We start from the raw sequence: 25,697 nt of genomic DNA on the forward strand, positions 1-25,697 counted from the left end.
CAGGAGACTGGCCGTAGTTTAAAAGTTTTTGACAGGTACCACGGATAATATTCTGTACTTTTCCAATATATGTCATTAGAAAAAGAAACAAAATGAAACGTAGACATATGTGTTAAAGAGAATTATATTTACACTTAAAAGTAAAAAGAAATTCTCAATACAATAAAAGCCTTAATTAATGTTAATTCTAAATATATCACATCATGCAGTGTTTCTGATTATTCAGATTCTTGTTTTTGTGTTCTTATAAATGCGGAGAGCTTTTGAAGATCCATCAAATCATCGTCTCCTGTAAATAATTTTAGTGAATTTAAAAATATGAATAAAAATTGAAAAATGGAATAATTAACTTCTTTATTGATCCGATACTTAACCAGACTTAAATAAAAATTACTTGAACGTCTTTGATCTACGTACACACTTAAACTAGAGTACAAATGCAGGATTTTAAACCTATTTGGAAAATAGTTTTCCCTTAGCTCTTGGAAAATAATAGGGGTCTGAATTGTTTTTTTCAAAAATTTCTTTTTATTCTTGATTTAATGATTATATAAATGAATTATATTCATCTTTTCTACATTAATAATGAAATATCAATAATTATGATATGTTCTTTAGAAAATATAATATAACATACTTCTTATACATACATTACAGGAGTAAAGTCATTTTTTAAATGAGCATAAATTACAAACTGCCCACAATAATTATTTAACGTATTCAGGATTCGCCTTTGAAACTTTATATTTTATCCACGATATTGAAGTATCAGTCGCCTGTTCACTATCAAAATCTAAACCAAACGTCCATTCTTGTAACAACAATCGGACACGTGAAATAAACAGCTTATACTTTTGGTGTATCAGGGATTTCCAACTTTAAATAATTGTTGTTGATGTTCATTTTATAAGTTGGAGAGCTTTGCGTGTTCTCATGCTGTACACTACATGCACTTGCTCACTTTAAAGCATCTGATCTGATTCAAACTCTCGGAACATGTGTGTGTATAATGTATTTACAACACCTAAAAGTAGGTGAAGCTCAGGAAGGGAATAATGTAGACAAAGTCTTAAAATTCTGAGCTTTTTTTGTATGCTCCCTCTTCAATCCAGTCTAGATAATTTTTTGTCGTTTTTCTAATTGTTCTATAAGGGCCTTATTCATGAAGTTCACCTTTTTTAGCATAAAAACATGTACAAGTATAGCAACTTGATTGTGTTATAATGCCAACTGTAGCAATCGTTTCATTTCACCAAACTTATTGATCGACAATTTTAACGACATCATCGAAGTATTTGTGTAGTTTTTTGTGTACTCGGTTCTATAGATAAGATGAATAATTCCAGAAGCTTCAAATTTTTTTGATGTTATTCATTATACTTCTGACACACACATACTTTTAAAAATCCACCTACTCCATCTATATCAAACTTCGAACGGGTGTATTTGGTATTAGTAGCTTAGCTTGAACAGTAGCTATGAAATCTTCAAGGATATGGCAGTAAACTAATGTTTCTTCCGATATCTTTTCACTGTTGTTTGAATGTATAGCTACTAAAACAGTGTTAGCTATTACGGAAGTATTCCTCAGGTTGAGATTAAATGATATTTTTTATTTTCTGAAAATATTCAATACTAAGTAAATGTTGATTGAGAAGTTTGTTAACTTGTTCTTTATCTTTCAAAGTACAAGATTCATTTACACCTTTTTTAAAATTGGTTAAAAAAGATGCTTTGGAACATGCATGTTTGATTCCTCGTTTAATTAAATTGAAAAAATGACCACACCGCTTTTTAATTGAAGACTGTCTTGTATTTCCAGCAGCTTAATCTACTTTTGAATTCAAGGGAAAAATATTTTGTCATTTATGACAATTTTGTCCATTGTGTAAAATATTAACGATTTTGAAATTTCACATAAATGGCAATCACTTTTAAGAGACCTGAGTTGATTTTTCAACGAAAATAAGGAATAGTCTGGTTGTTTTTAAATATTAGCACCTCAATACTCATTCATTTTGCACACTACTCGTGGTAAACAATCATTACATGGATCATAATTGTCTAATAATTTCTCTAATTGAAATTGCATACTGTACTTATTTTATTCATGTTACCTTTCCCAAAACACAAAACACAGTAAACACATTGAATTTTTATTTTCATTGTGAGTTCTAGGGCGATTCAAACCTATTTTTCAAATTTTAAGGACAACTTCGAACACAATTAATCAAGAACAAAGTCAACGCATGATGGCAGTTAGCTTGACACTGGATTATATATGTTTATATCAATAAAAAGAAATTTTCGAAAAAAACAACTAAAACCCTTATTATTTTCCAAGAAACCGATTTTATAAATGATCTAAAAGGCTTAAAACGTTTCATTTGTGCTCCTGTTTAAGTGTTAACGTAGATTGAAGACGTTCATGTAATTTTCATTCAAGTCTGCTTAAGGAACACAATGAAAGGTATAGAACCATCAAAATTCAGTCAATAACCAACTGTAAATTCAATAAAAAATTTTTAAAAAAGATTCAAAGATATTGAATGCTTTTACAATTTACCTGCATCAAAAATATCCGACTCATCCATCAGAGCAGCTTTACTAACATTGATGTCATCAGAATTATGAGATTCATCTTTCAACTTTTGGGAATTTTGAACAGGACTCAAAGATTGGTAATTTATATATAGTTCAGGATTTAAAATTTTCTTGCCACGCTTACTCAAACATAATGTTTCTTTCTTTTGTTTCTTCGGCTTAACAACAGTGCTGACAGAAAGAGTTGATGTAGATTGTAAGTTTCTTACATCAACTTCTTCTATTAAAGTCTTTGTTTGATCCCCACATTGAACTTTATTCATTCTAAACAACTTTTTATTGGTGTCCTTCATAAGGTTCATTATAATACTTTTGTCCTTCACAGGTGTTAATTTAAGAGATTCCTTGGCACTTCCATCTAACACTCTAATCTTTTTTGGTATATCATTACAATTAATTTTAGTTACTTCATTGTTCTTCATTCTACTGTATGTTCTTTTAACTAACGGTTTAAATTCGTTTTGAAAATTTTCTGATATGCTTAAAAGTTCTCTAGAAGGTTCTTCAATGGTCAAAACACCTGGAAACTTAAATAGAGAGAGGAATCTTCTATAAAACAATTTCCTGCTTTGTTCAATCTCATGTTTAGACGACTTATCCATTTCATTAAGTTCTCTATAGATTTCATTGCTGATTCGACTCTTAATAGATTGAGGTATGTCCATAGCACAGAAAATTCTATCTTTTGGAGAATTTACAAATTTATAATTTTTCAATAAAAGACTTCTAATCCCCGTAGTTGTGAAAAAGTTCGGTGGAACTATTTTAGTAATTTTCGAGGTGTGATGAAGAGTTCGATTTTTACGAAGTTCATTTAAAATGTCTTTGTCTAGGCTATCCAACATTAGATTTTTATTCAAATCCTCAGGAATATCTAAATTAACTTTTAGTACATCTAAAAGTATTTCAGTTTCTTCAACTATACTTTTTAAAACTGATGGAGGTACAACGCTTACCTCTTCATCAGAATTATTCCAAAAAAAGTCAGTTAATAAACTATCAATATCTGTAAATGGTTTTCTTTCTTCAAAAAAATCGTCATCATGCATTTCAACTTTTACAAAATGCACTTGTTTTATATCTTCCAACATATCTTCTACTTCCCTGAGCGATGGGATAAGAGGGCTGTCCACGAATCTCTTTATTGCTTCCCTAAAAAAATGTTCTGCTGTACTAAACAACTCAGAGAAAAAAAATATATTCAAATATATAATGTAGAATAATCAATAGCCTCAATCTTTGCAATACAATTAACAGAACTAACTTTTATATATATGCTTAAAATTTGGTTAATTGTTTACATCTTCAGTTGAACATAAACAAGTAATAAAAACAGAAGTCTTTTTGTTCTGGTGCTTTTAGAATTACAAGGAAATCAACGAGGGCTTTCTTCGCTAAAAAGGAGCAAAAATGTCGTAATGGACTGGATGAACCTTCCATTGATGTAGAATGTTTCTATAATAAAGAGTTTCGGAAGAATAAGAACACCAAAACACATAGTGACTTCTTTATTCCCCTTACTAAAAAGCTCTTTCAAGACTTTGATACCTTTATATCATTATATTTGGATCTTTACCAAAACAATTACATCTCTTAATGGTTGCAGAGAAAGACAAAGCTTCAGCTCACCAAAGCCATGCCAATGTAAGCATACTCAATGAAGAAGAAACATGTAGGAGCAAAGATCTAACCTATCTAAAGTTCTTTAGAGCCCACGAGCTAGAAAATGAGTTGTAGATCTAGAAAACGGCTATTGTAGGGAGAGACAATAACTATGCAGTGTAATGTAACTTCTGATGGTCTAAATTTATATAATTCACATCTAATTTAACCATTAGAACTTGGGTTTAATTAATAATTTATCATTCAATAATAATGAGAAAAGAAAACTTAAAACTTACTCTATTAAATGGAATCTATCCAGAACATCATAATCAAGGTTATGCTTCCTCCTTGGCACATCTTCTATTGTAGCATGAGGATGTGATTTAAGATATTCGCATATTGTTAAATATCTTTGACGCAACTGGCCTGCTGCTCTACATACTCCTTCTTGGCGGGAGAGTTGCGTCCACATAGGACCATATTTTTCAACAAAATCGTGGAGTTGTCGGTCTTCTTCTACTGTCCATGTACCTCTCTTCACAACGGATCTTAAACTAGAAGTGTATCTGGAACAATGTATAAGTAAAAAATGTAATCAGTTTTACCAATAAGTTTTTTTAATTAAATGAACTCCACAAATACTTAGTAATTTGTCATATACTTTCACAAATAGACCCTTAAGTTTCAAAAAGCTATTATAAAGATAAACACAAGTGTCCATAGGGAAAAAATGGTAATAAATGACAATTGACACCACTTAAGTGAAGCAGTTCAAAATATTTATGATACTTTGTTGGCATTTCATCGTATGCTACAAATCATTCATCATACATTCCAATCTTTAAATCACAACAGAAAGCTACCCATTATTCAAACCCCAAACTAGAACACAATATTAACCCTAATATGATAATTTTCTCCTATTCTACATTAGTAAATACTTAATTTTATACATTCCTCTAAACTAACAATTTTAAAAGTTTTTAGTTTACCTTCAGCCTCTGAAGACAATAACTTGGTTATCGAAACGTGCGTCAGATATTGTAATTATGAGTAATGATGTAGTGGTAGTGTAAACAGTGTGTTCAGCATGAACATCACCAATGGTTCCAGAATTTCCAATTTTATTTAGTGCTGTTACATCCATACCAGTACAGCAAGTTCTTTAACAAGATCATCAGAATTGTGAGATTCATCTTTCAACTTTTGCGAATTTTGAACAGGATTTAAAGATTGGTAATTTATATAAAGCTCAGAATTTAAAATTTTTTTGCCAAGCTTACTAATACTTCTTTCTTTTGTTTCATCGGCTTAACAACAGTGCTGATAGAAAGAATTGACGTAGATTGTATGTTTCTTACATCAACTTCTTCTATCAAAGTCTTTTTGATCACCACATTGAACTTTATTCATTTTTATTGGCGTCCTTAACAAGGTTCATTATAATTCTTTTGTCATTCACAGGTGTTAATCTTTTTTGGTATATCATTACAATCAATTTTAATTCGTTCATTGTTCTTCATTCTTTCATTCATACATTCTAAAGGTTCCAGAAATTCCAACTTACTTTAGTGCTGCTGAATCCATACCAGTCCAGTAAGTCCTTGAGTCAAGACATCTTCTGACTCTTATTTCTCTTTCTTTCTTTGAAATTCCACAATTGATTGTAGATATAAATATTTTCTTTCTTTATAATGATGATTACTATTCTCTTCTGAACTTGTTCATTTGTCACTTTTTTTCATCAATATTATTTGCATAGAACACAGTTCACAAGCAGCCATTTATAATGTATTTCCATCAATTAGAATAAACTTACCTTGTTTTTATTTGTGGAGCAGAACGCTCTGGCAAAAATTCTGCACACCTACTATATTGATTTCCAAATTTCTTAACACATAATAAGATTATTACATCCTCCGCATCAGAGAATTTTCCTCTTTTCTTATCAGACTGATTCAAATAGTAAAGGTATCTGTGATGAAGTTGAGACCTAGATCGATTTTTGAAATGTCTACTGATTTTAGTCCATGGTATGATTGTACCCATCCTATAAAAGTAAAATAAATACTTTCACTATTATTATTAAAATCAAAGAAACATCTAACTATGTTATTTAATAGATTATAATAGCGAAGAAATTAAATATTTGAAAATAAATAATTAGTGAAACAGAAAAACTGTTACATATATATTTAATATCCATACTTACTTATATTTATCAACCAATTGTAACAACTTCCTATCTTCACTGACTGTGAATTCACCTTTTTTAAAACCATCATGAAATTCCCTGAAATAATACTGGCAAACGTTTAAACAAGATCTATTAGTACCTAGTTCTTTTGCTATTTTGATCCAATTCTGAGCACGGTACTTCTGCACTAGTGACAATAACTGTTTACTTTCCTTTGCTGTCCATTTTGAATTATTAATTGCTGGATGAGCGATTAAATTCCAGCACGAACGACATTCAAAATCAGAATACCTGTCTGAAATACAATAAAATACGAAATCAGAATATCAACATAAAATATTTTCATTTCTTGGAAGTTTTTTTGTATATATTCTTGAATACCACAAAAACGCCTCGTAGCTTCTTTGGGGTAAAAAATAATGAACAATCTTAATTAATTAACTATATACTAGTGATCTTTTTTAGTTTAAATATAGGAGAGTGCCATTAATTGTAATATAAACAATGATTCTCAAAAATAAACAGGTAGTGCAATTAAAAACCTAAAATTGGTTTCCAGTAACTATGGATGAAATGAAAGGATGTAGTGTATTGTGTATTCTTATCTCTCCAGTAGAAAAGTTTGAGTGGTCAAAAAGAACTATTATAAATACTCTAATTTTTGCAGCCACTATGCTACAGGAGAGGTTTTTTGATGTCACAAGATTCCTTCACTTTACAGACACCAAAAAGTTGGATAAAAATGATTGAATTAGGAAGATTAGAAATTTAGTTGATTACCTGACACCTGATACATTTGACAAACTTTATACTTCAGAGAGTGCATTATGAATAGATGAATCTCTTATGAAGTTCAAAGGACGTTTGAGTTATATTCAGTTCAATCCATCGAAATGAGCACGATTTGGAATAAAAATCTATGGGCACAAAAATGCTACACACTGTATATGGACAATTGGTATTCGTCTCCACAATTATATTTAAAATTACTGGAACAAGATACAAATGTGAGAAAGAAGAAAATAGTAGAAAATAATTATATATAACATAAATTCAATAAGTATGGAGTACTAAAGATGAATGTTTTTACCTTATTTCCTGTACATTTCATTATTTTTACCCACTGCCAATAGTAAACAGAAGAAATTATAAAAATCAAACTTTTGGAATAACAAATGAGATAAAAAATGTCATGTTTTACTGACAAATCAAGTATTTTAAATTTAAGTTTAAATAAGTATTAATAAAAAAAAACTATACTTACCCTTTATAAAAGTTTCTGATACTCTGATCCAATTAATATTATTATCAGATCCTAAAGGTGGTACTTCCAAATTATCCATATCATCTAACTCTTTTAACCTCATTTCTAAATCATGAATCTTATTTTCTTTTTCTAAATCATCAGAACTGCTCAACTGTTTGATATTTTTCTTAACCTCGAGAATTTGATTGCAGTTGTAATTAACTTTTACAGACGTTATGAGTCTGAGTAAATCAAATTTATTCCACCTTTTAGGTAATTGTAAATCATAGTGACTTAGTTCATTATTACTTTTCTTTCTTAACACATCATCATTTGAAGGAGCTACAAAAAAATCTTTGGTTTTGAAATAAGGAGCTCCTACACGCCAAGAACCTGAGGACTGAGACTGAGCTTTGTGAGCCTCAAAATATTGACTTATCAAATCATTTTTATCTACTATATTTTGTTTACATTCAATCAAAAGATCTTTGTATTTTTTATAAAGTTGTATCAATTGTAAATTTTTTTGTCTATTCAAAACCAGTAAATGTTTTAACTCTTGGTCTTCACAAGAATCTATTATTGCTTTTTCTTCAGATTTTAATGAAGCATTGGGACTGTATTTGTATATGGTTGAAATATCAATTTTATTACTTTCATCCAAATCTTCATTTTCAACTTCATTATCTATGGAATCTGGTATTTCCTGAAAGATTTGAATTATATTTCATAGTAATAAGTGGCAATTATTATATTACTTACAAACTCTTCATCTTCCTCACTGTCACTCAAATTTATATACTCTTGAAACTCTAAGCGAGTGAAATTATCCTGTAATATAAAACAGTATATTAGTATTAAAAATATTAACAGTTGAATATTGTTACCAACTTCTTGAGAAACTTTTATAATATCTTCTATTTTTTTCAAATCTGCTTCATCATCACTTTCCATTTCTCTAGGCAAATTAGTGAGATATTAGAATGTAGATATTCCTTATTTTTTCTAAGATTGTACCTTAGAAGATTTCATGCTGAACAAGCAGGTCTAGAGAAAAAGGAACAAATTAAATAAAATCATGGTTAAAAATATTCTATTTATATTTATTTTTGTTAAAAACTCTCAGATGATGCACCAATCAAAGCATTTAATTGATTTGAAATATGTTTATTGATTTATTATTCTATTTTATCCAAATATTCTTAATATTTTAAGTATTAAGGTGTAGTTTGAAGAGTATTTCTCTACTAGTCCAATACATTGATTTTTCAAAATTACCTAGTATAGATCTATTGTTATACTTTTGCAGTACTGAATCTACAAACTATTAGGGTGTTATTTAAAAAAACTACCATTTTACTTATACTTTCTAATAAATTTGATGACATCCTATAATTTTAAGCTATCATTATTGTAGGATTTTTGCATTGTTAAATAATATTGGATTCTACCGCTTGTTCACCATATTGTTTTCAAATTTTTTAAAGCAATTTCATGTCTACAGTTCTCAATAAACAAATTCTGAATTAGAGAAATTAATTAGTAATAGCATCAATAGAAAGATATTTTACCATCTCAGTAACTCACCCTAATAGCAAAGCAAAATTTTACATGTTCTTACCGCAAATGTCTAACAATCCTGTAAGAAAAAAATTCCATTAAAAATTAGTTACAAATTATTTACAAGCACAATAAGTAATATGATACATACACACTTATCTGATAGTTCATTCTGACAGTTTATTTAGCTAAACCTAACCTAACTAAACAATTTTGCAACCACAGAACCAAAATCTAGTATTCATGATAAAACACAGGCACATCTGAAATTATTTGATAAACAGACAAACAGTGCGTTTTATATTACAATAATTTATTAAGTAGTAGAATATTTTATAAATCAACCAATCTCCTAGTTGCATATCTTTAACTGTTAAACAACATTAGATTGAATATTTTTTTCTCAGTTCCAACATGTATTTACTTGATAACTGGAGTACTAACGTCATTTGTGACAGCATTTGTTTAACCGTTTTATAAATTTATCAGTTGATAAAATTGCTTAAAAATGTATGAGAAATCCCTAGGGCTTTTCGGAAACCATAATCTAGTGTCTGATTGCGAATCCTAACCAAGAATGGGTCATTTTTGGTAAACGTCGATGTGGACAAACAGTTCAAAAAACTTCCAGAATGGCGCTGGTGTAAACAAAGAGTATGGTATGAATGCAGCAATTGTAGATAAATTGAGTTAAGTTGAGCAGAGTTAAGAAATTAAATATCATTTTTGACTCAAGAAGTTCATTATTAAAATTATTAACGACGCGTTGTACAAAACAATATAGTGATTATAACTTTAAAGAAATTTACACTGATGCTAAAGTCACGCCACCCTTATTTAACACTTTTCGTACACACGAATTCTGCTTCTTCTCTCTACCCTCAATAGTATTTGTATATAGAGAATCTATTATTTCAAGCCCTTTTTTATTAAAATGAATACTTTGACGAGAAAAATGAAAAAAACTACCCCTACCAACAATAATTTTAATGCAATGTTTGTCCCCCAAGACAATATGGTCGCGGATTGTGATATCATCTCGAAATAACATGAGAATTTTATTACGGCTAGGTGCCGTTTTCGATGGAACTATCAAGTTTGAACTTGATCGCTACACACCTTTTTTTCAATTACTTTAGCTTCGTGTGTTAATTTATATATTTATAGTTTTTCTACAGTTGTCGACATTAATTAAGCTAAGTAATAGATTTTAGGTGTTTTGACAATTATTATCAAGCTGTAATTAGGGATTTTCGAACACACACGTATTAAACAAATTGGAGAATAAGACATTTTTATATAAAATATTAAAAAAAAAAAATGTGCAGAAATCGCAAGGCTTTACTCATCAATCTAATTTCATAAGAATTAATCGAAAACAACCGGATGCGAGGAATTGATTTTAAAGTTAAAAGAAAAATGAAGCATTATTGCTGTCACATTGAATCAATTCAATAATCCTGTCTTACGGCTATGACATAATCAGTTTCCGAAAACTCTTTCCAAGTCAGAAATTCTGACATAACATTGTCAATAAACTAACCTAAAATTTTCAAATGTAATGAAAAATGAATTTAAATAAATTGAATATGTGGAGGTAATTGTTTCGAATTATGCTTCGAATTAATATGCAGTGCTCAGTAATATATTTTTCAGGAGAGCACCTTTACAGACTAATGTAGCTTCGATGGTTAATTTGTCACAAATCACGTTTGCAGGATATAGTACTAAGAATAAGAACTCTAGCAGTAGTTCTAGTTCCGACAGTGATGTAGATTTACCTAAAAAGATAGATGCAGAAACTAAAAATAAAGAAACGGTTACCAAACTTAACAATCTTCTACAAGAGTTAATACAAGTACATGTTTAAAATTTTTAATTGAACAAACTTTTTTTTTAGTTTCAAGTAATTATATTCGAATATTTTATTTTAGAATGATGTAGTGGCTAAAAGTTCCAAGTTAGACTTAGCTAAACCTAAAAATAAAAGGATTCCAAAGGAAGAAAGGGAATCCAAAAAAATTGAAAGTACAGGTAAGTATTTTTAGAGAGAAAAATTACTAAAGTAACAAACAAATTTTACTTTTTCTAGAAATGCAGTTGATAAAAGCAGTTACAGATGTTGCTAAAGATATTGGTGGAAATACTAAACAAACTGAATCTGAATTGTTAGCAAAACTTTTAGGTCCAAATAACAACACACCTTCATCTAAAAATTTAAAGTGTGTAAAAAAATGAATATTTAGATAAGTAATAATTTATGATTTTTAATATTAAATTTTAGTGATATAATTAAAGACATGAAAATTGATAGAGAAGTAAAGACTAAAGAAAAGTCTAAAGCAGAGCAAGTGCGAAATATTTTACAACATATGAGAGCAAATCAAAGGCAAGAGTCAAGAAAAGAACCTATTAAAATTAGAAAACCTCAACAGCTAAGGACAAGACAAGAAATGTGAGAGATTTTTAAGAAACTAGTTTTCTTATTTTACTATTCTTAACATTTGATCCATGTGTGGTTTTAATAAAATCAATTTGTTACAAGAATCATCCTTTAAATACTAACAAGTTTTTTATGATTTTATTCTAAGTAAATTCACAGATAAAATTTACTGTAATATTCCAGAGATAGTAAATACCACAAAAACTTTATTTTGTAGTTCAGCCAATGCTAAAATCATTTATCAACAGAAAATCACCTTAATATAAATAGGCATATGGTTTTTAGTTGGATTTTCAAATCATCTTTATTAATCCTAACAAATCGTTATTTACAGTGTGATATGTTTACAAATCATATAAGTATAATATTGCACATGCTGCTCTCAATGTGTGAAATAATATTAATCCATTCATTTCAGGGTACTCAAAAGAATAGATCTTTTTGGTAATCAACCTTTGGGTATATTTACTAACAAAGACCTACAAGATAATGAAATAAAAACTTGGCAGAAACTTCATAAACAAGATTTAAAATTAGCTGTCACACATCCTCCTTCAAATTACTTCCAGCAAATGATTTTGTGGACAGAACAAGGGAAATTATGGAAATTTCCTATTGATAACGAGCAAGGTATTAGATCTAATTCCATGGTGCAAAAATACTAACTTCATTACTTGTGACGGTTTTGAATGGTTGCACTATTTGCTTCTTATGGTTCATATTTTCTTTTATTTTATAGGATTGGAGGAAGAAAAGAAAGTTGATTTTACAAAGCACATCTTTTTAGAAGAGCACTTGGAGCCTTGGTGTCCACCGAAAGGTCCCATTAGACATTATATGGAGCTGGTGTGTGTGGGTCTGTCAAAAAATCCATATTTAACTGTTGAAGCAAAAATAGAACATATAGAATGGTACAAAAACTATTTTGAAGAGAAAAAGAAACTGCTGCAAGAGGTTGGAGCAATTCCCAGTGAAACTAATACAGAAAATCAAAAACAAATAGAATAAGTTTGTAATAAAAAAAAATTAGTAAAACTATTAGATAACTAAATTTTTTTCCATTTCTAAGTAATATCAAACCTTTTCATTTGTTCTTGGAGAAGCATGAAACCACATTTTGAAATCTTTGAGAATGCTGCATTGGATGAGCTTGTAGTATTTCCTTTCTCAAATTTCTATATTCTTCCTACTAGTTTATTTAGTTTATGAGACAGACTTTAAGTTCGGTTGCAAAAAATAAATGATATCTGATAATTTTCTATATTTATTCTTTCCATAGGTTCTTTCATAATTTGGTAATCAATTAACAAACTTATGTCCTGAGAAGGTGAAGTTGGTGGATTTATATGAGATGGATAACATTTTTTTAGTCCCAATATTAGACCTGCCTCACCACTTAAAAGCTAAAATTGTAACTTCTCGCCCGATATTTTCAAAATTATATTTCTAGAGAAATATTTAGAGTTAAAGTAATGGTTTTGTTTTAATTGGTGCCTTTGAGCGAGGAAACTGTGATATTACTTTGTGGAATATTTTTGAGGAGTGTTAACTTGGTCTACTCCAATAAACAAACATGAAAAAATGAAAATTTTATTAGAATGAAAGTACAAACTAAAAAAAATGTCATTAGGTAAAAATACATATTGGAAAATTGAAAAAGATTTGATTTGTTCTTATTTAATGTGGTATATAAGACATAACATTTGAGTTAGATTTACTGACATAACCAATCTAAAAAAGGAACAGTTCCAATATAACAACAAATAACTTTGTGGATGATGGTACATATGGTCTACTAAACATATTTTTATTAAATATATTAAATATAAATATTACTTGATAAAAAAATTTCCTCTAACTGCTGAGCAGTATAATTGTTATGCATTACTTCACTCTGGATTATATAAAAAAGTTCAACTTGTTTATTCTACAGTGCGGTCACTAAAAGTTTACAAATTTAATAAAGTTTATTTTTAAATTAATAAAAAATCAACGGTAGGATGAACTATTACACTTTATCAATTATGTTGAAGATTCAATTATATCCTAGATATGAAATTATTTGTCATCACAGTTTTCCAAAAAAAAATCATTAAAATAATTTGATTATAATTGTTCCATATGTTCCAAGCATGATGTAAAGACTACTGTAGTCTTTACATCATGCTTCCAAGGAAGAAACAGTTTAGATATAAGCATATTATTATATCAATTTACTGAAGATAGAGCATTAGAACTCATTTCAATATATATTAATATGCATGCTGTTGTATGAAATTTGTTTTATTAATTGGAAGGAAAAAATTCGATTAAACAAATTGAAAATTTGTGACAATGTAAATATTTTAACTTTATTTCTACACAGTTCTAAGAAGGGATATTATAGCCATTTATGTTAGAGAAACAATGCGGAAACATTATTGAATTCAACTATCGTAAACAGATCATCATCCTGTCTGATAGTCAAAGCAGCCATTAGAGCTCTAAGCTCGAATATAATAACATTCAAACTCGGGGGATTAACGGAACTGCTGTAAACACTTGGTTTTCCAGTATTGCAGCAAGAAAGGGGGACATAATAGATCCTTTGGGTCGCAATGTATACGATACCCCAAATACCATAAATACATATATACAATTGAAAGCCAGAATGACAAGATAGCTTGGTAAATGAGACTATAATTATGCGATGCAGTATTTAAAATTACATGTTATGTAACGTCTAAGATCTGTTTTTACAACTGATTGTCTTAAACTACTTAAACTTAAATAAAAAATATACACATGGTAGTAATGAAATTATGTTGAAATTTTTGGAACCGTTGGTAATATTCATACTGAACACACTATTTACACTACCACTACACCAACACTCACAATTACACTGACGTGCGTTACGATAACCAATTTATCGTTTTCAGAAACTGAAGGTGAACTGTCTCTGAAGACGATAACTTAGTTATCGAAATAATAATGTAATTGTCTTTTTTTAAATCATAAATATTTTTGGAAATCAATTAAAACATGTGGTAATGATAAAAGCATGTAAACAAATAAATGAGCGAAACTGAAATAGATGCATATAATCTTGAACTGACCAGAAATAAATAATAACTAACTCGTTTTTTCCTTCCATTATAAAATTAATTTAAAAGTGTAATCAAGTTGACTAAAACCAAAATTAAAAAATAATTAAAACATTTTAAGAATCCAGTCATCCTACTTTAGTCTAATAACGTTATCTTTATTACTTTCTCTTCTTAATAACGAACACATTTATTCTAAAACAAAATAATTTATTATCAAAAATGGCAGGTTTTACTAAATCCCAAGGTATCGATACTGCATTTGATTTCATTGGATTATCAGATAACGGTTGTACTACACTAGTAACTGTGACATGTAGTTCAAGATCAGATTTATCAATTATTTCCAGCTTGTACCGAAAACGTTCTTGTTGATCTTTTCCCAGTTGTTGTAGGTTGAACTTAAGAGGCGAATTGTATGCGCCTAAAACATAAAAGTCTTTCAGAAAACAAAATAGAAGAATTTTATAACATTATACTAGAAACACCAAAAATAAAATTACTAATATCTAATATGTATTTTGATGAACATAATAATACGTATTGATATATGTGCATTAAGTACAATTACAAAATATACACACATTATGACGAGGAGTGGAGATTTAACATATGAGGAGCCTAGAATCAAAAACCGCCAAGTCCATATTTTTTCAAAGTTGAGTTCGATATTGTTTCTTATAGATCTTTCCATGCTGAATTCAGTGAAACTGTTATTTTGTAGCAAATGTATGTGTATTTTGAGGTTTAGCTGCAATACCCGATAAGTCTAAAAGCATTTACGCCTCTGCGAGTTGTTTACCCTCTATGCTTTATTTTCCACAGGGTGTTTTGATTGATTGAGAAAGATTTGAAGGACACTATTCTTAAGCCAGAAGAGTATGAAGAAATTCTGGAGAAACACGGAACCGTTAATCATATTGGAGTGCTCAAGCAAAATATTAATCTACATGTATAAAAAAACATCTAACCAAGTTTGAGCTCTTAATATCAATTTTCAGCACTTACAATTTAAATATAAAGTTTTACCATTTAAAATTCCTTTTTTTTTCAAATTTCTAATACTTACTCACTTTTTACAATAATGCAAATCAATTCGATAGACCTTGTGGGGAATTATATGCTCTTTGAAATAGCTTTAGAGTTTTTTGTGTAAGTCGTACTGGTTCACCCAAAGGAGAAAAGTTTTTTTTGTATTTTTATTAGTGATTTCGAAGAAGAGCAAGAAGAACTTTCTATACTATCTGTAAAAAGAAGTTTGACCACAATAACTGAAATTATGGACCAGCATTTTGTTGTGTGTGGATCCAGAGTTCGCCCTATGCTTGTAAAATAGTTATTAAACTCTTCAGCCATTTCAAAATTATTATATATATGGTGAAGTAACATTCGATTTGATGTTGTAAATAATTTTGTCAGGCACATTTGGAGAACTAAGCAATCCTTTGTGTCTGTAATCGTTGGGTTATACTTACTTCACTTAAAAATAAATCTACAATACACGTTTTGTACATATTGCACACTATTTTTCGATGGATTGTAAACATTACAGTAGGTAAAAATAGACAATACTAAATTCCACAAAGCTTTTTCCTCATCTTAAAATTTTCTGTAAACATACTGTTAAAGTGTCCTTTAAACCTCAAGTGCACATTTAGAATTAGTCCTAAGTTCTTAGAAAATTGTTTGAATGCCAACGTCTCACTGCCCAATTTCAAATTTTGTTGCAAATTTTCTCTACGCTTAAGGATGTCTAACAGATCTCTATTTAGGTGTACAGCTGCTACTTCTGAATATGAATATTCAAAGTAGTGGAGGTCCTGAGTGCCATAAGCATATGATTGATTGTTAGAGGCATTGTCACATATGTCAAAAATATACGAGAAACAAAAGTGGGCAAACTATTGAATCCTGTGGCACTAAAGATACTATTTCACAAAATATGATCCTTGCAAACTCTCTACCTTCTTCCTTTTAAGAAGGCTCAAAAAATTACAAGATATTTCATTAAATCCTAGATATTGCATTTGTAAAAACATCAAATGTCTTGGGGTCATATAAGGAGACGGATATGATAGCCTTCTCCTTATCCAGTGCTCTTATTATGTTGTCATTGATATTGAACATTGCAGTTGCTGTGCTATGCCGCCTACTAAATCCTAACTGATGCACAGAAATATTATTTTCATAAAAAAATAGTTCACTGCTCTTTCTAGGACTTTTGAAACTACTAGCAACAAGGTTATCTTTCAACTTGTTGGGATTATGTATGTATGCTATAGGTATTAGACAAACTAACGCCTCCTTCCAGTCTCTAAACAAGAATTTATAATGTATGTCAAGTAATTTAATACAGTGTTTAAGCATCTGTAATGTAAGACCAATGGACTTTAGAAGGTCAACTAATTAGTAGATATTTTAGTTGTATGTAAAGTCTGTCTGTACAAAATTTAAATAATTGAAGGGGTTAGAGGTCTAAAATTCCAAATCATATACTTAAATCTCCAAAAACCTGGGTATAAGCTAGTCTCAATAATTAAAATTAATCATTCGCCATAAATGAAAAACTAATTTGCATTTAGATTGTGCTCGTTGAACTTATACTTACTTTTAATGGTAAATCGAAAAATATCTCCAAATGCATACATAGCAAAATTATTTTCTTTTTTATCATGAACATCTCTAGTATGAATATGATTAATCTTCAAGATATTGTCGGCGTGAACTTCGTTGAGGTGGTTATAAATCGCTAATCTTGTTAATTTTGTTCCACATTTTAAAATGCAAGTCGTGTCGGTTAAATCACAAACTCTCTCATGTTCCCGAATTTTATCAGATGTAGTTGATATTCCACAACCGATCTCGCGATTTTTGCAAGGATAGTGTACTTTAGTAGTAAGTTTTTCTACTGTAAAGTTACGAGTTTTATTCTCTAACGAGCTACGGCAATTAGGACAACATTGAACTTTTTCCAAACATTCATTACAAAGACTGTGACCTGAAAACAATAATTTACAATATTTATCAACTTTACCAATTCTATATTTTTTAATTTCTCTTTTATAAAACTAAAACGTAAACTGTTTCATTTACTAGTACATCAATACCAATCTTATAAACAAGCAAACTGATTTAGTTTAATGCAGCAAAGACATTGCTGCATTTACAAAGAAGGCTGGCCTGCAATTTAGGATTTGGTCCTATCTGGAAACCATCACCGCCAATTCGATTGTTGAGTGTTGGGATTGGGAGCAATATGTCCTGGTATAGTCAATTAGATAAGTCAGATTCACAAAAACTTAGAGCCCTCTTTAAGATCAAAAACTATATACTCCTCAAGAGCTTCTAATTCTTCACAGGACCCAGATTCGTCCATCTTTGGTATATTTTTTGCACATTTGGAGCTCAGCTCCAAAGCAAATCCTGAAGATATTCAACTAAATACAGATGAGAGCAATTCGACTTCTAGGAGATCCAGAGCTGGCTTGAGTCTATTTTATCAATATTTAAAATTAAATTACACCCTCCACTTAGCCATTTAGCTCTAATATATGTACTGCTGCTACATCTCCTTATTTCAGTATCCCACAAATACTTTATGATGATATTTAATTTAAAATAGTGAGAATACTAAAGTTATAAGAATTTAGAATTTCCCATTCAAAAGTCATAAGACAGTTCAATAATAACTAGTAGACATATTTACAATAAATTTTCATTTCCTGTAGATAAAAATTTCAAAATATAGTTTAAACTTCCAAATGTATGTTTTTTCTTCAAAAATTTAAAAATTATTACTTTTCTAGTGTTCATATTAAACAAAATATTACTTACCATTTACACAAATATAAATAGGTGGTATCATAAATTCGTTACACACAGGGCATTCTAGTTCAGATAATATATGTTCATCCAGCAAATGAATATTTGAAATAGCAGATGTTTTGTTTGTTTTAAGAATAACACCATTTTCTCTAGCAACCTGTTGCATTTCTCTCTTATTTTTTTTGACAACTCCAAACCTACAAATAAATTAATTTCGGGTCTTTTATAATATACGATTCCAAACTAAAGTTGAGCAAACTATGTCTATTTCTGATAGGGTTGCCACCTTATGTTCTGCAATCAAAGTATAGTACAATTGTTATAGGGAATAAAAAGTACATTTTATCAAAATAAAGTACAATTTATTTTTATTTAAAATTATGTTCAAAAACATCTTTTTTGTAGCTTTCTGCAGTTAGTATTAAATTATCTCTACTGAACAACTGCACAACATATTTACAATCTATATTCAAATTGAAGTATATGACTAATTAATGTTTTATCTAATTCTTGCCATTTGCTATTCATCACAGAAAAAACTCTTTGTGAAAGCTGACGTGGCGGAAATTAACACTAGAAGTGAAATCACTTTATACAAGTTAAAAAATTATCAAATCACTCTTACTAAATGCTTGTTGCCAGTTTTGTGTAGTTGATAGTTCTGCAAACCCCTTAGAAGTAAATATAGTATGTTCAATAAAGTGATATCTCTACAAAGATGCGAAATAAAATATTTTCATCTACTTTATTGTTTTCATAACGTATAGTTACCTGATAATACATAAAATACTTTGTTTTCAAGTGCGAGTGGCAACCCTAATTTCTGATGATAATATTGTGAGAGGAAGAGGAAAAAATTTCAATTAACTTAGTTGAGACTATCTTGCTATTGCAACCATTCACAAAAATGCATTAGAAAAAACACCTGTAGAAATTTAGAAATGGAAGGCACGCTATAAAAACTGGGTGAATTACTGATTAAGCCATATTTCTTAATAATAAGTGCCATATATTTTCAAGTTTTATATATTCATGATCTTACCTGGCTGCTATTGGACTTGAATCAGGATTCTTCCTAATCATAGGTTGTATTGCTTTTAAATTAACCTCAATCATTTTGTCTTCACTAGCTAATGTAGTTAATAGGTTTCCGAATGGTTCTAATCGACTTTTTCTTAAAATTATTGAATTTTTTTCACTCTTATCTTTCAATTCTATTTGATACTGGTAGTATTGACTTTCTACATTACTGCCATTTATTAAAACAGTACAATAGTACTTACTATCACTATCTTTTAAAAAAATAATCATTGCTAATTTTGTTTGTACCCTAGTAAAGTATATTTGATCTGTATTGGGAAGCTGCTCAAAGTAAGGAGGATCCATTATTGAATCCTGAAGATGATAATACTTAGATATTAGTTAAATACGATCTGGTTTACTTACCCTGTGGAATGTTTCAATATGTTTTTCCAATTGAGTAGTATTTCCTTTCCATGTACAAGAAAATTCAATCTTACTACCTTGCCTGCAGAAATTTGCCGGGCAATTTACTATTGCATTCAAACAGCCCATTTCATGATCAAGTACTCGATCCCATGTCAAAATTAAATCACAACCTTCATCCTTAAACGAGCAAGGAAAAGTCATAAATGCAGCTGTGTCTTCATAAACCATTTGTCTCCACTTATTACCTTGATGATTTTTAGTTATGTGCCAACAACGTCCACATATGGGCGAAATATGAGTTTTATCTCCTTCGTTAAATTGTAAACAGTAAATAGGACTTATATTCAAGAATTTATTACAATTGAAACATATGTTTTTTGCAATAAAATCTTGAATGTTAGATATTTTAAAAGCTTCGTTGTAATCAACTACATCGGCATCCATGGTTTGAGATTTCAATGAAATTTTAAAATAATTTAGTTACTACAAGTACTTGCAGCACTATCTACAATAACATTAATCTTAGTTAGGGATATATCCTTTTTTTCGAATGCTTCTTGTTTCGATTCAAACGCTTATTAATTAATTGAAATAAAAAAAGTAGTCACTATGAAATGAAACTAACGTTGTATTTAATTATGAACTATTTGTGTGTAATACAGCTACCATATTACTTTTTTCTTATTTCCCCGTAATTTAGTTATATCATAGTCTGTAAAAATATTGTGATTTTGTGAACACATTAAGTTATTTTTTATTCAATAGTAATCATCTGTTTCGACAACAAAAGTTTTGAAGATGAAGTTTAAAAGACATGACAGATATTTTACAATGTTGTCGTGTTGTATTTTTTATCAGTTGTCTCCATGAAATGTATTGATGGTTTATTTTAGCGCTTTTCGGATTCTATGGTCATCGGTAAGATAGATCACCTATCAGCTGATTACGAATATTAACCCAGAACAAGATTTTTATCACAATATTTGATGGAAATTTTGAATTTAAAACTTAACATACAAAAACTTTTTTTGTTGTTTAATTACTTTAGTTTCATGTGTTTATGTATAACTCGATAGCTTTCCCGTGATTAAAAACCCCAATTTAGTTGCGTAATAGATTTTATGTCTAAATGCCAAACAAGAACAAAAATGACAAGCCACTTACCTTTAACAATTACAAGGTTTATAAGAATTTATAAATGTACGCGGAATTAATAACTTTTTATGTTTAAAAAAACATATTTATTCACGATATAGTAAAAGAACTTTTTGGAAACTATGTTCCGGGATCAGGTAAATTATCTATCAACTGATTGCGGATCCCAACCCACAGCGAGATTTTGATTAAGGTTTCCGAACGTTTCATTCGGTTTTCGGTAGATTCTTCAGCTGATCGCTTCCACTCACGATATATTAGAGTAGAAATGATCTTATCATATAGCTATGACACGATTTTTTCGTTCAGTTTTCCAAAGACCGTGAACAAAATAGGGACATTCAGACATGATTAGATTATTTAGTACATAGTTTTCGAAAATCCTTATTTAGTTCAACCACTAGAAATTGAAAGTGCAAATTTTAGAATCTTATCGACTGTATGTCTTTCTTTCAAATGGTAAATGCAAATGAAAATTCTGACAAAATTGCCTGGTTTTTATAACTTTAAATCTGGCAGCACCGAAGACCGATGCCACATACTGCCAATACTTAAAAGGTAACTTTCCCTGATACACTAGGAATGATTCTATTTACACTTCGGTTATTCTGATTTTGTTCAGTGGTTGCAAACACATTGTATGTTGTATTTTCTTTGAGAAGCCGCAATTATCAGTTACATTTGGCAAATTTGCAAATTTAAAGGAAATGCTTTTTAGAGAAATGTGCAATTATTTATTGTTGTTAATTGATGTTTCCTCTAATCGTCGGTAGATGGTGGCGCATATTCGAAAAAGTCAATATAAAGAAGAATTTTGCTAACTTCTATAAGTTTCCTATAATCAATTTTCGAACTTCTATATTATATTTATAAAGGCGTTTTGTTGTATTTGCTGTTTTTCTTCGTAAATTTTCTACAACACTAAACCTATTTATACATTTTAATATCAAACAATATCCCATTTTTACAATTGAAATTCAGGAGCCAGCGGAAGCGTATGATGGAACACGAAGAATATTGCTGTTGAAGATCGTTGGGTGGAGTTTTATTAAATTTCCACAACAAACGTTTTTATCTATTGTGCATTTACAAATTAAATTCTCTTTAATAACTCCTTAGAATATTACGAATACCAAAAAAACTCTGTGTATCCGTCATGCTTAAACTATTGAACTTGCAGAATAGAAAATTGTGCAGGCGTCTTGCTTTGACACGAAACAAAAATTTATCACGTTTTCTATACCTATTAAGTAAGAGTGGAGATACTTTTTCTTAGTGTAATCAATCAAGATCTTATGGTACCTCTTTTACGATTGATTAGAAGAAAAGAAAAGGGGAGAAAAAAGATATTTGTACAAAACATATAAAAGCTACTTTATTCTTTACAATATTTTAAGTGCATGGAATTCATATTTCAATCTTGTAATTCATAGTGCTCTTTATTTGTCCTAGGTATAAACCACACTCCACTTATTTTGTAGATATCAATTAAATTTTTTGTTTCCAGTTTAGAACCCTAGATGGGTCTGTCAGTATGAATCGACTAAAGTTTCTGTATAGAAGTTTGGACACGAGCGGTCGTTCACGCGATTGGTTAGCCTAGAACTAAGAAATTAATGACGGCTCCAATAAGAGAAGCGCGCGAAACAGTGGTCTGTTCAAATGATCGAACAATATTATTGACTATTATTGTAACATAATGTTGGAACATATATTCAAATTATAAAAGTTTTATGAAAGAAATAACATTTATAGATGTATATAATGAAATTACAAAAAGGGACGAGTCGAATGACAATATTTAAGTAAAATAAAACGGAAGCAAATGCAAGTTTGGTCTGTTTTGTTTACTTTCGCGAAACCACATGACAGTAGAGACAGACACTATTAATTTCTTGAAAGGAGAGAATAGAAATAATATAGCGTTCTTCCACATGGGTGTTATAGCTTGTATCCAGACTTTTCTATACAAGGACTTAAAAATCGATATTAAGTTGGGAAAAGTGACACGAAAGTATAAAATAGTAGTTGTTGCTTTATTATCATTGTGTCATAATGTATGATTCGTGATGTATTTGTAATTTTCGATAATTCTTCTAGTATGATAACTTGTTTGGTAACATTTTGACAATAAATGTGTACAATCTCTGGAAATATATATTTGTTATACGTTTTATTTTCTCTTTATTAATAAATAGTAACATTTCCTGGAGGTTATTTTAACAATCAGACGATTTCCCTGAATTTCATTGGAGTATCGAAATATATTTTGTAATAATTATTTTATTTTTTACATTTACTTTTAAACATGTTAGTGATATAAAATAACGTGAAAAACATTAAAATATTTATTATTGTTTGAATTTAGACCAGTGCTTCCCAACATTTTTTTGTGCCTTGCCCCACCGTGATATTCATTATAATGCCGTTCAATCTTTTGGATAATGGCTAGCGCTTTGTGCGCCTACCAATTCTTTTTTTGGGGTATAATACTCCCCTTGTTCTTTTTGTTGGACCTGTTAGACCTGACCCTTGTCCAATCTACTATTTCTATGATTCTGGTATCTTCTTCAATTTGGTTTCTCCTGGTATTTTGTGGTCTGCCTCTTGACTGTAGAGTTATCCTCCTTACCATTTCTGTAGGTTTCTCTCCCACGATGTTACCTGCCCAATTCAGACATTCTACTTTTATATACTTTATTATATTTTCTCCTCTCAGTTCTTTTTTTATTTCTTAATTTTTCTAGTCTCTATAAATACTTATATGATAGGAAGAAATCACTGGAAACACATTCACTACACTGCCACTGTAAATTAAATTTACTGGAAAATTATGTTTCTACAATTGAAATAAATATAAATAAAATTGAAAACTTAGCAACTATATCTGCACAATGTATATATTTATTAAATCAACGAGCTTTTACTACAGTTATTACGGACAATTAACACCAAGTTGTTGAAGAATTCCGACACTGCGGTTATATTTAAAGGGGAAACTGCGGCTTTCGTTCTGAGTGATTGGCACCCCTGCTTGTAGTCTTTCAGTGCTGTCATTTTGACTTACGTTATCTTACTTCACGTCTTCTGATTTTCTTGTATTTTACGGTGAAACTATGAATCGACTCGGATTGTTTAGATTATACCATGAAAATTACATCACAACTGAATACTGTAAAACATGTACGTTGTTTAGCAATATTTTAAAACGTCCGGGATTCCCCGCGGGTTTAATTGACGACGTCAAAAATCCCAGTTGATACATTGAAATCGTAAAACCAAAGTCCTGTCTATACCCAAAAATTGAGTTGATAACGAAATCTTGCATTGCATTTAAATGGCCCGGAGCGAAGTGAAATTCGTGTCGAGTCCCATTTGAGAATTGCCTCCCTGTGGGGCGTGGGTTTCACGTCGGGAAACACTGCCTTATACATTGTTGTAAATCATCTAAATATAGGTGATCTATGGTATGAACAGGCGAATGAAACGTATAGTATTATAAATACACATTTGGAAGTACTAATCGTTTTAATGGCTGAATGAACACTCAATCGAAGTTAAGTCAGAATAGTTAATTGTTTCGTTGGGTTCTTAACGGAATTATTGTAATTTCGGACGGTTCTATGAAATGATATAGAAAAGTTTTTTTCAGTAGGGCTGAGATTTTGCTGGGTTAAGGAAAGGTTACAGTAAAATGGCTAATGGACAACTGGATGGAATTGGAGGTCATTCAGACGGCTCAGGATCGGGATTATGCCAATATTAATATAAAAGTTGTGTCTGAAGCTAACTTGGCTGTTGCTTGACGATTAACTGCTCTCAAGATAAAAGCCTTCTCAGTTGGTGTTTGATGATAGTTCAAAACGATGCCTGGAATTTTTTTAATAACTGGAATCACCCTATAAGGGGTTATGAGGGTCTGGTATATCATCCTTATTATTAATTCATAGATAAGGGACTGGTATGAGGTCTTGTTGGAAGTCAGTGAGGGAAGTGAGCGGTTGAGATAAGCATCAGTCGAATTTGATACGTATGGAACGGTAAGTGAGATGTAAAAATATCAATTTGATATGGCAGACGGATAGTCAGAAGCGTCAGAAACATTCAAGACATTCATGAAGAGGGCAACGGTGCAGTGTTTTCGATCGATTGCTTGGGTTTCTATAGTTTGAAGATTGGTGATGGTGTTGTGACCAAAGTGTTCAAGCCTTCAAATGACGCTTTCAGAATTAGCTTGAATTTTCGTCTTAGCACGTAACCTAACAGTATTATTTTTATTAACTTCTTTTTTATTAAAACAGCGTGAATTGTGGAATGAAGCTAATAACCATTGATCGAAAATTAGTCTTTATAAAAATTACAGTTCTACAGTAATATAACTGTCAATTGACAATTCAATTGCTTTAAAAATTTCTTCTGCCAATGGGTCATTGACAATTTTACTTTATCTTTTGATCGCACAGCTATAGAACTAGGAAAACTTCGGATTACAATGTAATAGTGTAAGAATAGTAAAAATTTGTTACT

General features: G+C 30.0%; 4 protein-coding genes across 9 annotated transcripts in view; 2 read left to right on the plus strand and 2 right to left on the minus strand.

Moving 5' to 3' along the window:
• Window positions 1-25,697, plus strand: part of LOC130453353 (methanethiol oxidase-like) — a 355,984-nt gene that overhangs the window by 109,033 nt on the left and 221,254 nt on the right. The gene's annotated exons all lie outside the window — the stretch shown is intronic.
• Window positions 107-9,435, minus strand: LOC130453349 (uncharacterized). Of its 6 annotated transcripts, none has more exons than XM_056793034.1 (10): window positions 9,364-9,435; window positions 9,240-9,291; window positions 8,544-8,699; window positions 8,415-8,483; window positions 7,671-8,358; window positions 6,422-6,701; window positions 6,029-6,259; window positions 4,506-4,775; window positions 2,567-3,756; window positions 107-289 (listed from the first exon to the last, which is right to left on the minus strand). In XM_056793034.1, the coding sequence occupies exons 3-10, from the start codon at window positions 8,604-8,606 to the stop codon at window positions 219-221; spliced, it is 2,862 nt and encodes a 953-aa protein (XP_056649012.1). In that variant the 5' UTR covers window positions 8,607-8,699; window positions 9,240-9,291; window positions 9,364-9,435; the 3' UTR covers window positions 107-218. The 6 variants fall into 6 exon arrangements, with proteins under 6 accessions (XP_056649012.1, XP_056649014.1, XP_056649013.1 ...); XM_056793038.1 differs by having other exon boundaries at window positions 109-289; window positions 4,506-4,763; window positions 9,364-9,389; XM_056793033.1 differs by having other exon boundaries at window positions 109-289; window positions 9,274-9,291; window positions 9,364-9,373.
• Window positions 10,673-12,706, plus strand: LOC130453354 (28S ribosomal protein S31, mitochondrial). The gene is made up of 7 exons (XM_056793052.1): window positions 10,673-10,809; window positions 10,869-11,070; window positions 11,147-11,246; window positions 11,305-11,434; window positions 11,497-11,667; window positions 12,074-12,285; window positions 12,395-12,706. The coding sequence occupies exons 1-7, from the start codon at window positions 10,781-10,783 to the stop codon at window positions 12,661-12,663; spliced, it is 1,113 nt and encodes a 370-aa protein (XP_056649030.1). The 5' UTR covers window positions 10,673-10,780; the 3' UTR covers window positions 12,664-12,706.
• LOC130453351 (uncharacterized) lies at window positions 12,448-20,829 on the minus strand. The gene is made up of 6 exons (XM_056793045.1): window positions 20,641-20,829; window positions 20,013-20,520; window positions 19,609-19,961; window positions 18,576-18,763; window positions 17,350-17,739; window positions 12,448-15,165 (listed from the first exon to the last, which is right to left on the minus strand). Exons 2-6 carry the CDS (start codon window positions 20,457-20,459, stop codon window positions 14,903-14,905), a joined length of 1,641 nt encoding a protein of 546 aa, XP_056649023.1. The 5' UTR covers window positions 20,460-20,520; window positions 20,641-20,829; the 3' UTR covers window positions 12,448-14,902.

The sequence above is a fragment of the Diorhabda sublineata genome, chromosome 2 (genome assembly GCF_026230105.1).
Source record: "Diorhabda sublineata isolate icDioSubl1.1 chromosome 2, icDioSubl1.1, whole genome shotgun sequence".
In the NCBI taxonomy this organism is placed as follows: Eukaryota; Metazoa; Arthropoda; class Insecta; order Coleoptera; family Chrysomelidae; genus Diorhabda; species Diorhabda sublineata.